General features: G+C 35.0%; 1 protein-coding gene across 1 annotated transcript in view; it reads right to left on the bottom strand.

The window, feature by feature from the left end:
- CNGB3 (cyclic nucleotide gated channel subunit beta 3) overlaps window positions 1-14,778 on the bottom strand; it is a 237,372-nt gene that overhangs the window by 84,180 nt on the left and 138,414 nt on the right. Inside the window, exons 7-10 of the mRNA XM_007957655.1 lie at window positions 14,158-14,208; window positions 11,468-11,554; window positions 4,885-4,949; window positions 3,328-3,450 (exon numbers count right to left, since the gene is read on the bottom strand). Of these exons, the coding sequence (XP_007955846.1) occupies window positions 3,328-3,450; window positions 4,885-4,949; window positions 11,468-11,554; window positions 14,158-14,208 (326 nt within the window). The remainder of the gene's footprint in view (window positions 1-3,327; window positions 3,451-4,884; window positions 4,950-11,467; window positions 11,555-14,157; window positions 14,209-14,778) is intronic.

Below are 14,778 nucleotides of genomic sequence, written 5' to 3'. Positions count from 1 at the left end.
AGTGGCTGGTGGGTTTGAACTGCCAGCCTTCTGGTGAGCAGTCAAGTACCTTAGGCACTATGCTACCAGAGCTCCTAAATTCCCCTAGCACTAAGATATAGTAATTCTGACTTCTTTCTTATCCCAGCTAAAGTCAGAAGTCCCCTGGCAGCCTTGCTTGCTCTTCTACTCTTTCTTCCAAGAACCTAGTGTTAGGGATTAGGGCTATGTGTTAAGAGGCTGTTACACATTGGGAATTTATATCAGAAAATAAATACGGTTGGGGTATATGTGGACAAAGGTACATTGGGACATTTCTAAATACCCAAATAACCTACTTACCTATTTCCGTGTTTTCCTTTTGACCTAACCAATTTCATTTGTTTATCAGATTTCACAGGATGCCATTCACACTGTATAGATAAAAATGCCTTCTTGCCTTCTATTGAAATAAATAGTTAATTGTATTCTGGTGAAAGTTAATGGAACAATGATAAATTTGACTCATTTTAAATATTTACAACCCTCTAGTTATTTTCCACATCTGTTGCTAATTCTAACTAGGACAAAGTTTACTAATCCAATGGCTTTCATAAGTGACCTTATTCACAAACCATCACAAGCGCTAAGCAAAAAACACTTCAGACAATTATTGCAACAACTTGGTTTATAAGGTCAAATGATAATGTGAACTAATAGGAGGAGTAGGTGATGATTACAAATTGTCAGGAAAATGTAATTATATTAATAACTGTCCTATGCAAATTATTAAAAAAAATATGTAGAAATACTGTTTTTAAAAACATTTCTTTCTCAGGTCATGAAATCTGCATCCATGACAATTGGTAGCAGCATTATGGAAGCTTTACTTTTGAATGAAATCATTGCAGTCCAAATGAACAGAGCAGAACAAACCAAAGGTGTAATGTTTATCCTTGTCATCAGAGAATATGGGTTGTATGATACAAATTTAGGTATAATAATGAGTAATTTTATAGGATAATTTATGACAAGTAATTTATCTTTTATGTTGGGGAGGAATACTTCATACATTTGGTCTAATATATGGAAGTCTAAAATACCAGCACTCTTTAAGTTTCTTATGTGCTAAAGCTACAATTTCTCTTCCTTATCTCTCTCCTTGTCTTTTGTCCTGCCTTCCTCAAACACAAAACGTATATTGACGGTCTATTAGATCTACATCTATCTGCCTATTTAAAGAGCCCTGGTGGCATAATGAAAGAACTCTGGTGGTGCAATGCCTAAGGCATTTGATTGCTAACCAGAAGGTTGGTGGTTCAAACCCACTGTGGCTGTGAGGAAGGACTATGAGGCAAATTACTTCCATAAAGATTTACTGCTTTGGAAACCCAGTGGGGGTCATTATGAGTTGGAATTGACTTAATGGCAGTGGTTTTTTTTTTTTTTTTTGGTGGCACAATGGTAAATTGCTCATCTGCTAACTGAAAGATTAAGTATTTGAACCCACCCAGCAGCTCCACAGGAGAAAAATCTGAAAATCCTTTCCCATAAAGATTACAGCCTGGAGAACCCTATGATGCAGTTCCACTCTGTCACATGAGTCACTATGAGTGGAAAATGTACTAGCTGGCACACAACAACATGTATTTAGCAATGTGCTAGGCTTGGGAATAAGATATTTCCTTAGAAACTGCAAAGAGGCATCCAGTGTGAAAAGATAAAAAGCCCACTTTTTCTGGAAAATATTGTGCACCCACTATAAATTTGCTATTCTGATAAATATGACTATGTCTCTGGATTCGGAGATTAAATAGACACAGGCACCTAATGAGGTTGGATTACACACTAACTTTTAGGCAATATTTAATATAGTTGGTATCTTACTCAGTTTTCTGTCTAAATTAGATATTTATATCCAACCAAATAATACTTTAATTAAATGAATCCACATCCTAAAGGGAATTATTTATAGGTTTGGATACAAACTTTCCAGGAAGAGATTTTCATTTTCCCCACATCTTTTTGACTTTAAAATCAGTTCTGGTTAAAATTCCAAAAATGTTGCTGTGATCTCTCACACATATCTGACTCACTCTAGGTAGTGTGTAATTTTGTAAAGTATTTTAATTCTCTTTGCTCTGTCCTGTAATTGCTCTCTTTCCCAAGACTGCTCTAAGTTGCCCTTCAAAGTAATGCCAGTACACCCTCTTTTCCAGGAAGGACATTGCCTTATAATATGCTCAGTGTCATTTAATTGCTATAGAGTTAGTGAAGTCTAGTTTATGCTAAGCTTTTGTATCTACCAAAAGAAAATTTATTAAATAACCCAGTGGATTCTTGCCATTATTGAGTCCTGATTCTACTGCATAAATTTTTCAAATGATCTCTTTTATCCCTGGGATGCTGCATACCTAATTGTCAACTTTAATTTATGATCCTTGTTACTCTCTAAGTGTTTAATTGAGTTAGTGGTTATAGCTGAGTCATAAACCTATAAAACCCTTCAGTGGTAAGCTAATTAGCCACTGCACCTGCCTTCTAAATAATTAACATTGTTCATTACTAACAATCAGCATTGGAGTTATTAAATGTTACCTTACCACTCAGCTGTGTAAAGTAGAGACTTTCAAACTTTTTTGATGATGCCTAGAGTGAGACATTTGCTTCATAGGTCAATCTGGGACACATATACACACAAACATACACACATATACACTCCTGAAACAACTGTTTCATGAAACAATACTTACTAGTACTGTGTAAGATGAGCTTTGATATTTTCTATTCTACTCTACTCTACCTTCTTTCATTGAAAAACATACTGACTTACTAAAAAGTTTTTACTACCCACTAATGGGTTGCAAAGGTACCCTGGTGGCACAGTGGTTAAGTCCTCACCTGCTAACCAAAAAGTCTGCAGTTTGAACTTGCCAGCCACTCTGCCAGAGAAAGAAGTAGTCTGCTTCCGTAAAGATTTACAGCTTAGGAAACCCAATGGGGCAGTTTTACTCTGCCCTACAGGGTTGCTATGAGTCGGAATTTGACTCAACAGCAAGGTTTTTTTTTTTTTGTGGTTGGTTTAAAGAGTTGTGCAGGAGCCCTTATGGCACAGTGGTTCAACATGTGGTTGCTAACAGAAAAGTCAGCAGCTCAAACTCATCAGATGCTCTGTGGGAGAAGGATGCGGTTGTCTGCTTTCGTAAAGATCATAGCCTAGGAAAGTCTATGGGAAATGAGTTGGAATTGACTTGACAGTATAAAACAATGGATTGTTTTTGAAAACACTGGCTTAAGGAAACACTTATACTGAAAAAGAAAGTTAAGAAGAATCAACAAAAGTTTTTTTTTTTTTAAATTAGAACTTACTTGTTTCCTTGACCACTATACACCCATTTAGTAGTGCCAATTCCTTCATAGTTTGAAGCCCAGTAATAAATACAGGCATTAATATGCAGAGTAAACAGCAAGTATCCAGTTGTTCGAATGACTCTGTCAAAGATAATAAAGGCAAAGTAAGGACTCATGTTATTCCTAGAATGCCCCTATTTTAACATGTTCTTTTCCTTAAGGTCTCCATTGAATCCCCTTGCTTTAGATTTGAGAATTGTTAGCTCTCGTTACTACTGTATAAAATGATGGTGTCATTGCATGTTTTCTGACTACAGTGTCTTGACTGGGACTGACAGAGTGTAAAAAAACAAAGAAGAAATATCTTTTCACAAATGGTATGAGTCAACTCTGTGAAAGACATGGCCTCAAGGGTCACCTCTTCAGTCTGAGTTCCATAAAATATGCCACACTGATTTAAATGGGTATCTCTGGAAAGCTCATGGGCATTATGCTGCTATTAACCATGACTATAGGTCTCTGTGCAAGTGAAGTTCAGAACAGCAAATGAGTGAGCTTCAGATTAGGGATGAATTGTGATGAAAGAGATGTAAAGTCAGCTTGCAAAAGGACATGTTTCCCTGCTTGCTCTGACTGAAGCAGACAATGAGTCCTATTATTATCATCATTATTTTAGTTCTATAGCCATCTAATTCTAATATGATTCTTATACTTTTATCTCAGTTAAAAAGTATCCAAACATACAACTATTGATTTCTACTTGTCCAGAGCAAAAGAGAAAGAAGGAAACCAAAGTCTCAAATAAGAAACTTGTCTACAGGACAAATAGTCTACATGAACCATGACTTCATATACCTGAGACCAGAAGCACTAGATGATGCCTGGCTACCACTACAGCAGTTTTAATCAGGGCCAAAATAGATGGACTCTGACAGAAGGGGAGAAAAATGTGGAACAGAACTTCAGTTCCTAAAAACAAAAACAAAACCCCAAAACCAAAACAAAAGTAGATTTACTGCACTGCCTGAGAGTGGAGGACTCCCTGATACTATTGCCCTGAGATACTCTTCAGACCTTGAACCAAAGCTGACCCTCAAGGCCATCTTGTAGCTAAACACAGATTTACTCACAAAATAATGGATGTCACCCATAAGTACCATGCTTCTTCAAAATATCACCCCTGCGACCAAGTGGTCAACAATGACTTTAAAACAAGAGAAGGTAAGATGCTAGGGAAAATAGATCAATGGAAATAGAACAACCAGAATGGAAATGATGAGAATGTTCATGCACCGTGAAGAATGTAACCAATGCCACTGAACAATTTGTGCAGAGATTGCTAAATGGGAACCTAAACTGCTGAGTAAACCTTCAGTGAAAACACAATAAACTATTATTAAAAATAAAGTATCCAAATCAGTCTTAGAACATAACCCTGTGTTTCATATAGCCCAAAGTCCCCAAATTGTCCATTTTTCTTAAAGAGGTGGCCATATTCCTCCCAAATGCTGTCTAAAAATGCTGGACCCTTGCTTCTTTCCTTTGCAGCTCCCATTAAAATGAGTTATACTTTACCTGTAGATGTATGCCTTGTCCATTATAGACTCTAGGTGGTGATTAAACTCAAAAAATGAGGTATACTATATAGAAAGAAATCACAAGCAAAAGAAATCACAAATGCATTAGTCTTATTTAAATAACACTATATAAAGTAAATCTTATTTGCTATTGAGAATAATTTCATTTATATCTTTTTTTTTTTTAAGTCTAGGGCCTGCTTAGTGGTATTTTCCTCTGGGCCTTTCATTTTAGCTTAGCTTTGCTGTGAGCTGGATTCAACAAGATGGCAATTCTTGCTTTATTTGTTTAAACCTTCTGTTTTATTTTATTTCTACACTCTAGTTACAGTCTTGTTTGTAATGCTGATTGAAGATCAGATTTAAAAACATTTTTTTAAAACATGCAGTAGAACTTTATTTTATAATGATTGAAATCAGACTCCCCAAAACAAAAGTAAAGCAGAAGAAGTATCATATAGTACACTGAAGCCATAAATAGGTGTTAAGCCTTGTTGCTGTACGTTAGCATTTATTTTAAGCAATTTGCATTAAATGTATATTTATTTCAACACAGTTTAAGGCCCAGTAAGTATTAACATTGGTTAGCTATTTTTCACATTGTTCAAACATATGAGTCTATATGCAGTCATTAAAACAGAGTTGCTGTTTTTCTAAAGGTCTCTTCCTGTCCACTTCTACTACTGTCTGTACTCTTACTCCCTACTTATACTCCCACCTCCCACTTCCTCTTTCATGGTATGAACAGTATAATTTAGTGATATATACTTTAGTAATTTAATTTAAGTTGAGATCCAAAGCCAGGTAGTAATCCTGCCTTTGTCATTTACTAACCGAGTGACCTTGGAAAAGTCATTTAATCTCCTTGTAACTTGCTTTCCATAAATGATACATGTTTTTCCTAGAGAACTGTGTATTAAAATGATCACTCCCCCCATACATAAAATGACTTAGAGGTTATAGAAAGAAGATCAATATTAAGTTGTAAAATATTCTATATTTTAAGAAAAATACAGGCTATATATATATTTTGTACACCTTTATGTGAAAAAAAAAAAAAACAGTTGCCAACTCATGGCTACTCTATGATTCCAACTCATGGCTACCCCATGTGTGTCAGAGTAGAACCATGCTCATTGACTTTTCAATGGCTGATTTTTTGGAAGGAGATCACCAGGCCTTTCTGCTGAAAGGGTGTACTCAAACTTCTAACCTTTTGGTCAGCAGCCAAGTTTCATTGGTCACTTGCAATACTCAGGAACTCCTTTGAACACCATGTTGTAATTATTGTTAGGTGCTGTCAATTTGGTTCTGACTCAAAGCGACCCTATGTATAAAGGAAGAAAACACTGCCTAGTCCTGTGCCATCCTCACTGTTGTTGCCATGTTGGAACTGATGGTTGCAGCCACTTGTCTACCTATTTCACTGAGGGTTGTTCTTTTATTTTGCTGACTTTCTACTTTACCAGTCATGATGTGTCCTTTTCCAGGCACTAGTCCTTTCTGATAACATGTCCAAAGTACGTGAGACAGTCTCACCATCTCCCTTCTAAAGTATGTTCTGGCTGTACTTCTTCCAAGACAGATTTGTTCCTTCTCTGGCAGACCATGGTATATTCAATATTCTTTGCCAATGCAGTAATTCAAATGCATCAATTCTTCTTCCTTATCTATTGTCCAACTTTTGCATACACATGAGGCAATTGAAAATACCATGGCTTGGCTCAGGCACACATTAATCCTCAAAGTGTCATCTTTGCTTTTTAAAACATTAAGAGGTCTTTTGCAACAGACTTGCCCAATACAATGTCTTTTTATTTCTTTTTTTTTTTTTTTCTTTTTTTTTTTTTTTTTATTAGGATTTGGGTGAAGATTTACAGAGTAAATTCACTTTTCATACAGCAGTTCACATATACTTTGTCTCATGTCATTGACCAAAATTTACAATGCAGCAGCTCCCCTCCCACTTCCTCCCCATAGTTACCTCCTCCCAGTGTCCATCCCTTCATACTCTTTGAGAGGCCCATTGTCTGCCAACCCTGTATATGATCTTGGATACACTCTCCATTTAGACATACATAATTGTTTAGCTTGTTCACCCATCTATCCGTCCCTATACCCATGTTTGCTTTCATTGACAACTCAGTATTGTATTTACAAAGGGGTTCATATTTGTTGTTTGTACTGCCCATGTAACTCTCTCTGTCTTTCTCATCCTCAAGTCTTTTTATTTCTTGACTGCTGCTTCCACGGGCGTTGATTGTGAATTCAAGTAAAATGAAATCAATGGTAACTGCATTATTTTCTCCATTTTTCATGATGTTATTTATTAGTCCAGTTGTGAGAGTTTCCTTCTCTTCATGTTGTGGTGTAATCCATATCGAAGGCCGTAGTGTTTGTTCTTCATCAGTAAGTGCTTCAATTCTTCCTCACTTCAGTGTGTAAGGATGTGTCATCTGCATATGACAGATGTTCCTGAGTCTTCCTGCAATCTTGACGCTGTGTTCTTCTTCATATAATCTGCCTTCTTGGATTATTTATGAGGCATACAGATTGAACAAGTATAGTGAAAGAATACAACCTTGACCCAAACCTTTCCTGATTTTAAACCACAGTGTCCCCTTATTCTGTTTGAATTACTGCCTCTTGGTCTATGTATAGCCTCCTCATGTACACAATTAAGTGTTCTGGAATTCCCAGTCTTCACAATGTTATACATGATTTGTTATGATAGCCCACACAGTCGAATGCCTTTGTGTAGTCAACAAAACACAGGCAAACATACTTCTGGTATTCTCTGCTTTTAGCCCAGCCCCGTCTGATATAAAAAATTATATCCTTCATTCCATGTCCTCTTCTGAATCTGACTTGAATTTCTGATAGTTCCCAGTAGATGTACTGCTGCAACTGTTTTTGAATTATCCTCAGCATAATATTATTTGAATGTGATATTAATGATATTGGTTGATAATTTCTGCATTCTGTTGAATCATTTTTCTCTGGAATGGGTTACTCATATGGATCTTTTCCAGTCAGTTGGTCAGGTAGCTGTCTTCCAAATTTCTTGGAATAGATGAGTGAATGCTTCCAGCATTGCATCCTTTTTAAGAAATATTTCAATTGTTATTTCCATGTAGTCTTGATTTTTGCCAATGCCTCAGTGAAACTTAGATTCTCCTGTTAATACCATTGGTTCTTGATCATACCCTACCTCCTGAAATGGCTGAACATTGCCGAGTTCTTTTTAGTACAGTGATTCTGTACATTCCTTCCATCTTCTTCTGATACTTTCTGTGTAGTTCAATTATTATTATTATTATTTTGCCTGTAGAATCTTTTAATATTGCAAATTGAGGCTGCATTTTTTCCTTCAGCTTGAGAAATGCCTAGTTTCCCATTTGGTTTTCTACCTCCAGGTCTATGCACATTTCATTATAATACTTTACTTTGTTTTCTTGTGCTGGCCTTTGAAATCTTCTGTTCAGTTCTTTTACTTCATCATTACTTCTGCTCTCTTTAGCTACACTACATTCATTAGTTTCAGAGTCTCTTTTGACATCCATTTTGTCGCTTTCTTCCTTTTAATGACCTTTTGCTTTCTTCATGTATGATGTCCTTGATGTCATCCCACAACTTGTCTTGTCTTTGGTCATTAGTGTTCATTGCATCAAATCTATTCTTGAGATGGTTTCTAAATTCAAGCGGTGTATACTCAAGATTGTATTTTTGCTCTTGTGGACTTTTTAAAATCTTCTGCAACTTCATTGTAAACTTGTATATGAGCAATTGATAGTCTGTTTTAAGTCAGCCCTTGGCATTGTTCTGATGGATAACATTGAGTTTCTTTATCATTTCTTCCCACTGATGTTGTCAATTTGATTCCTATGTATACCATGTGGTGAGATCCATATGTGTAGTTGCCATTTATGTTGTTGAAAAAAGGTATTTGCTATGAATAAGTCATTGACCTTGCAAAATTTTATCATGAGATCTCTGGCATTGTTTCTGTCACCAAGGCTATATTTCACATCTACTGATCCTTCTTTGTTTCCAACTTTTACTTTGTAATCACCAGTAATAATCAAGGTATCGTAATTGCATGTTTGATCATTTTCAAACTTCAGAAGTCGGTAAAAGCTTGAATATTCATCTTTGGCATTAGCGGTTGGTGCGTAAATTTCAATAGTCATATTAACTGGTCTTCCTTGGACACATATGGCTATTATCTTATCACTGAAGTTGATTTTGAAATGTTATTTTTGACAATGAATGTGACACTATTCCTTTTCAGTTTGTCATTCCCAGTAGAGTAGGCTATATGATTTTCTGTTTCAAAAACATTTAATACCAGTTCATTTCTGCTCACTGCTGCTGAGAATATTTATCTTCAAGAGCCCTGTTTTATTTTTGACAACTTCCAATTTTCCTAGATTCATACTTTGTACATTACATGTTCTGATTATTAATGGTTGTTTGCAACTGTTTCTTCTTATTTGAGTGGTGTCACATCAGTGAATGGAGGTCCTGAAAGATTTACTCCATCCCTATCTTTAAGGCTGATTACACTTGGAGGATGCAGCTCTTCTCCAGCCATATTTTGAGTGTTTTACAACCTGAGGGGCTCATCTTCTGGCATTAAATCAGACTGTGTTCTGCTGCTATTTGTAAAGCTTTCAGTGACCATTCTTTTTTTTTTTTTTTTTAGAAGTAGATCACCAGTAGACAGCAGTCTGTCTTAGTCTGGAAGCTCCATTGAAAACTGTCCACTATGGATGTCCCTGCTAGTACTTGAAATACTGGCAGAATAGCTTCCAGCATCACGCCAACGTGTAAGCCACAACAATAAGAGAAACTGACAGATGAGTGGGATATAGAAATGGTGGTGTGAATAGTCAGAATTTTACAAATTATTATAATGTCACACTGTAAGAATATAGAAATGAGTGTGTGAGTAGTTGGCATTTTGCAAAATTTTATTATAATGTCAGACAGACTTCCAAATACTACCTGTGTATTTATCAACATTTCCTATCTCTGAATAGGGATCTCCTGAAAATTTCCATGTGAGTCTAGAAATTTGATGGGGGAGGGACTAACCACTAAACTACTTGGAATATTATGCTCTGCCCTAATCTAGACCCCATTTCATAGTCAAACCAGAAGTCTTCAGAGTTGCTTAGACATCTGGGCATAAGGGTAAGATCCCCCTTGATTTGAAAAAATCATAAGCTTGGAAGGAAAGCCCTTTCAGTCTGATGTTTATCTGTCAGATTGATGATAGTAAAAAATTTGGAGTCAGATAAACATGCATTAGAATGCAGATACTGTCACTCACCAGCAATGTGAGGCTGGATGGATTTTTTCTACCTTGTTATTTCTGTTTCTTCATCTATAAAATGAAGTTGTTGGTTGGAATAAATGAAATTGCTCATCTGAAGTTTTAGCAATGTATGGAATGCTAAATGTGTATTCAGTAATTGGTAACTGTTGCTACTGTTGTGAGTGTTCCTTGGTGGTGCAGACAGTTAACATGCTCAGTTGCTAATTGAAAGGTTGGAGGCTCCAGTCCATTCAGAAGCTCCTAGGAAGAAAAGCTTGGCAATCTATTCCAAAAGTCATTGAAAACTCTATGGAGCACATTTCTACTCTGGCACACATTAGGTTGTTGTGAGTCAGAGTCAATTATATGAGAAATCTGGTAGAGTAGTGGGTAAGACATTTGTCTGCTGACCAGAAAGTCAACAGTTCAAACACACCAACTACTGCATGGGAGGAAGATGGAGCAATCTACTTCTGTAAAGATTTACAGCCTTGGAAACCCAACGGGGGTTGCTATGAGTTGCAATTGACTCTGGCAGTGGATTTGGGTTTGGTTTTGTTGTTGCCATTATTGTTGTGGTTGTCATCAGGATTTACCAATGTCACCAGGCTACACGGTCTTGTCTTCCCAAGATTGTAAAATGGATAACCACCTAAACTTTATAGCATCTTTAGTATTCTTTTCAGGAGGTTGTCTTTGGAAATATAAGATTTTATTGCTATTACTGTTATTACTAATGATTTTATGAAATAGCAAACTTTGGATGAACATTTAGGTTTTATTCAGGAGGGTAAATATTTTTTCGATGGAGCAGTGTTTGCATTTTCATAGAATGATTGAATTTCAGATAAATAAATTAACTTAGATGTCATCTAATCTAACTTCCTCATTTTAAAGCCAAAATTCCAAGCATTCAGTAACTGTGTGATTAGAAGGAAAAATGAGAAAGAAAAGTCAAAATTATGACAGATTAATTTGAAATGATAACTGTATAGTGGTACAAAATCATTTCTATCCTTGTTTATGAAAACACTGGTCATGAGATATAGTACAAAAACAACTAGTACCAATGCCTATCAGTGGAAATAGTGACATTTTTTTCTTCAGTTTTTTTTTTTCTTTAGAATTCACAGCATTGATAAGAGGAGAGAATTGGAGGACAGTTTAGAAAAATTAAGAATACTGGTAACTTTAGGATAGTTTAAATCACTCCAAGACTTCTATTATTATAAGAAAAAACAGTTAAATGTAACTATCTTACCTTTAATATCCTATTTGCTCTAAATATTGGATTAAACCCAAAGAAGAGGTAGAATACATCAAATGGTATTACTGATACGAGATCCAACTGTTGAAAGAGCACATTTGGCAATTAGTTGTGTTTATGTGCTTTTATGGACATGGATGGACTTATCCTGATGTATGTAAAAACTGATCTGTCACTATGAATTATTATTTGCTGATTAATCCAAAATTGTATTCAGCTAAGTATTTATGGTACCACTGAAAGGTATATTAGCACCACAAAAACAAGAGCATGATTGTAGTCTCAACGTAATGACAGAAACCTTCAATTAGATGGGTTGGCCAGTAGTCTCAACAATGGGCATCGAAGGTCCTGAAGATGACATGGGACTGGGCAATTTTAGGTCAATTCTACATGAAGGTGCCAAGAATAGGAGTGGATTAGGTGACAGCTAACAACAACAAACACTGTAGCTTATTTCCAGTGTATTTGCATTATTTCCTTAAGCATTGCATTTGCTGGAATTTTTGTGGAGTAGTCACATAACTTCAGTGACAGCATGGCTGCTAATGTTAGAATACATTTTAAGAGTGTTTCAAACATGAGGCTCTTGGACTGAAAATCAAGTCCATCCTTGATTTTATTAGAAACCTTTGTACAGTCATTGCAGTGATATATATTATGTTTCAGATAATTTTCCCAGTGCTCAGAGCTGATTATATTGTTGATGGTTCATCTGCACTCCTTAATTCTCCCTACTGCTGTTTACTTTTGGACCATTTTGGTATAAGTAAACTGCTGTAAAAGTATCTATTAGAGACTGTACAGGCTAACAGAGATGAAAGTAATGAAACTGGTTCATTTTACAATTAATTAACAGCTCCAATGGGAGAAGATATTGAAAGTATTATTATAGCTAAAATTATATATCAATTTTGTCTCTCCATATGTAAATTATTCCAGCCTTCTGTTATGATGGTACTTGTAAAATGACATCACAATTATGTATTTTCCTAATTGCAATAACAATAAAAATTCTTTATGTAAGACAAAATAATGCATTTTTAAATATAGTTGAGAAATAAAGCATATTTTAAAAAATTATGATATTTTAAGACAATTAACAGCAATTATGAACTTTGTGTAAAGCCAAACATATAAAATAGAGAGTTGAAATAATTAAATGTGTAATAGAAGTTTAAAGCTATTGAAGAGAAAGGGAACTTTTAGTTTAAATTAACCAGATTAGCTATTATGAACAAATTATTTCTTTAAAGTATTGGATCATATAGTAAAACGTCATTGCTGTTGCCCTACAGATACCAATCTTTACAAGAAGTTGAGAGGTGTATAGAGCAGTTACAGGTAAGAAGGTGGAGCAGAGAGCTGTTCACTGGTCTAGTACTACACTAGAATCCATATTTACTGCCTCAGATTATAACATTCTTTTTCCTTGCTCACCACCTGAGTTCTTAATGCAAAGAGTCTTCAGCCATGTTTGAAATCAACACATTGCTAGATATGATTTATTTCTCACCTAATTGTAGAAAATTGAATTAAGTAAATATTGACTAACACTGTACAAGGTACTTGCAAAGGACAATGGTGTTGGAATGGGAGTAAGATACTTTCTGTCCACAAGAAGTTTACAATCTAATAGATAATGAAGCACAAAAATAACAACTATAAAATAAATATCTTAAGACAGGTAGAAGGCATTAAAGGGATTCAAAAGAAGGTGTGATGTAGGTGAATAAATGTAAAATTTTACACTTATAAACAAAAATCAAATATAGGAATTTAGCCTTTACTAAACTCAGGAATGTAATTATGAGTTTGGAATAAGCTTTGTGGCATTTACAAAGAATATTCATCCTCTTTGTAGAGTTCATCAAAGTAGTTTTGATCTTTTATAAATATTAATTACTGGCAAATTTTTACAAAGAAAATAAATTGGAGATTTAAAAAGCTGAAAGGTATTTTAATCATTGTAGATTGCCAATTGGGACAGTTTGGGACCTAAATCCAGATTTATGTTTTTTTTGACAAAATTTAAAGCATGAAAGTATTGTCTTTAAAATGGAAGGCTCATGTTCATTGATACATATTGGGTAACATTGGGTAACTCTCACCTCTGCTGCTTTCACAGTTATAAGGACAAAATTAAAGATAAATAAGTACCTTATAAACAACTAGGGGCTATAAGAACAGTATTATGTTATTAGTTGAGGAGAGAAAGACACCATTTCGTCTGAGTAACTGCTGTTTTCCTATATTTTATTTAGTTTCTATGGATAAGAAAGTAGAAAGAATTTTACAGATTTCTATATCATCATGCTACATGGATTAGAGGTTAGAATTCTCTATGAACACTACAGAACAAATGGCTTTTAAGTAAAATTTAAGTGTTTGTTTTGTTTTTTGTTATGTGTCATGTGTAGGTAATAAATAATTTTGCTCTGCTTAATCTAGACCCATATGTTGAATTATACATTTGCACATATAACTTTATCATGTAATTATTGAGAAATGAAAAAACTTTGGACCTTCTTTTGTCTCATAAAACTTCATCTGTATGAACTTTGTTATGACTCTATGATCCTGAGAGAAAGAGGATTTGCCTATAGAAATGGATAGATGGAACTTAAAGTCAAATTGGTAATGGATTATTTGAACAATTTTGAAGTTGTTTTAAACTCACCAACCTGAAATTTTGTGGAACTCCTGTAGTGTCTCTTTAGCTCATTTGAATCCTCCTGAAATATATTACGTTAATATTTTATATTAATTTTAGCTAACACCATCTTTTAAATAATTCTCACTTTTATGCTCTATATTTACAGCCATTTTTTCTACTACTTCCTTCCCCTTAGTCTATAAATGTGCTCTATCCTCTCACATCTTAAAAAACTAAAACAGAAAACCCCAAATCCTTCCCTTGGTTTCTCTTTTCTTTTGCTACTGCCCTTTTATTTGTCGTAGTCAAGCTTCTCAAGAGAGTTGCCTGTATTGCTTATTGCTTCTCTCATCTCCTTCCCTCATATTTATTTCTCAACTCAAGGCAATTTGGCTTCTGCTGCTTCTTTTATTCCATCAACACTGCCAGTGCCAAGGCTACCAATGACCACTTAATTATCATACCCAGGAGATTCTTTATGGTCTTTAGCATTCTGTTTATTTCTTTTCTGGCACTGACCATATTTTGCAATTATACATATTATTTCTTGACTCCTTTATTTAAAATCTCTCTATCCCAATGAATGATAATCTACCAAGGGCAGGGACAAGGATAATTTAGTTTAGCACTGAATATAACTAGTACCTAG

Source organism: Orycteropus afer, unplaced genomic scaffold, assembly GCF_000298275.1.
Source record: "Orycteropus afer afer isolate SDZICR_OR568_19922 unplaced genomic scaffold, OryAfe1.0 scaffold00769, whole genome shotgun sequence".
NCBI classification, from domain to species: Eukaryota; Metazoa; Chordata; class Mammalia; order Tubulidentata; family Orycteropodidae; genus Orycteropus; species Orycteropus afer.
Note: the sequence above shows the minus strand (reverse complement) of the source record. Positions and strands in the feature narration are given on the sequence as shown.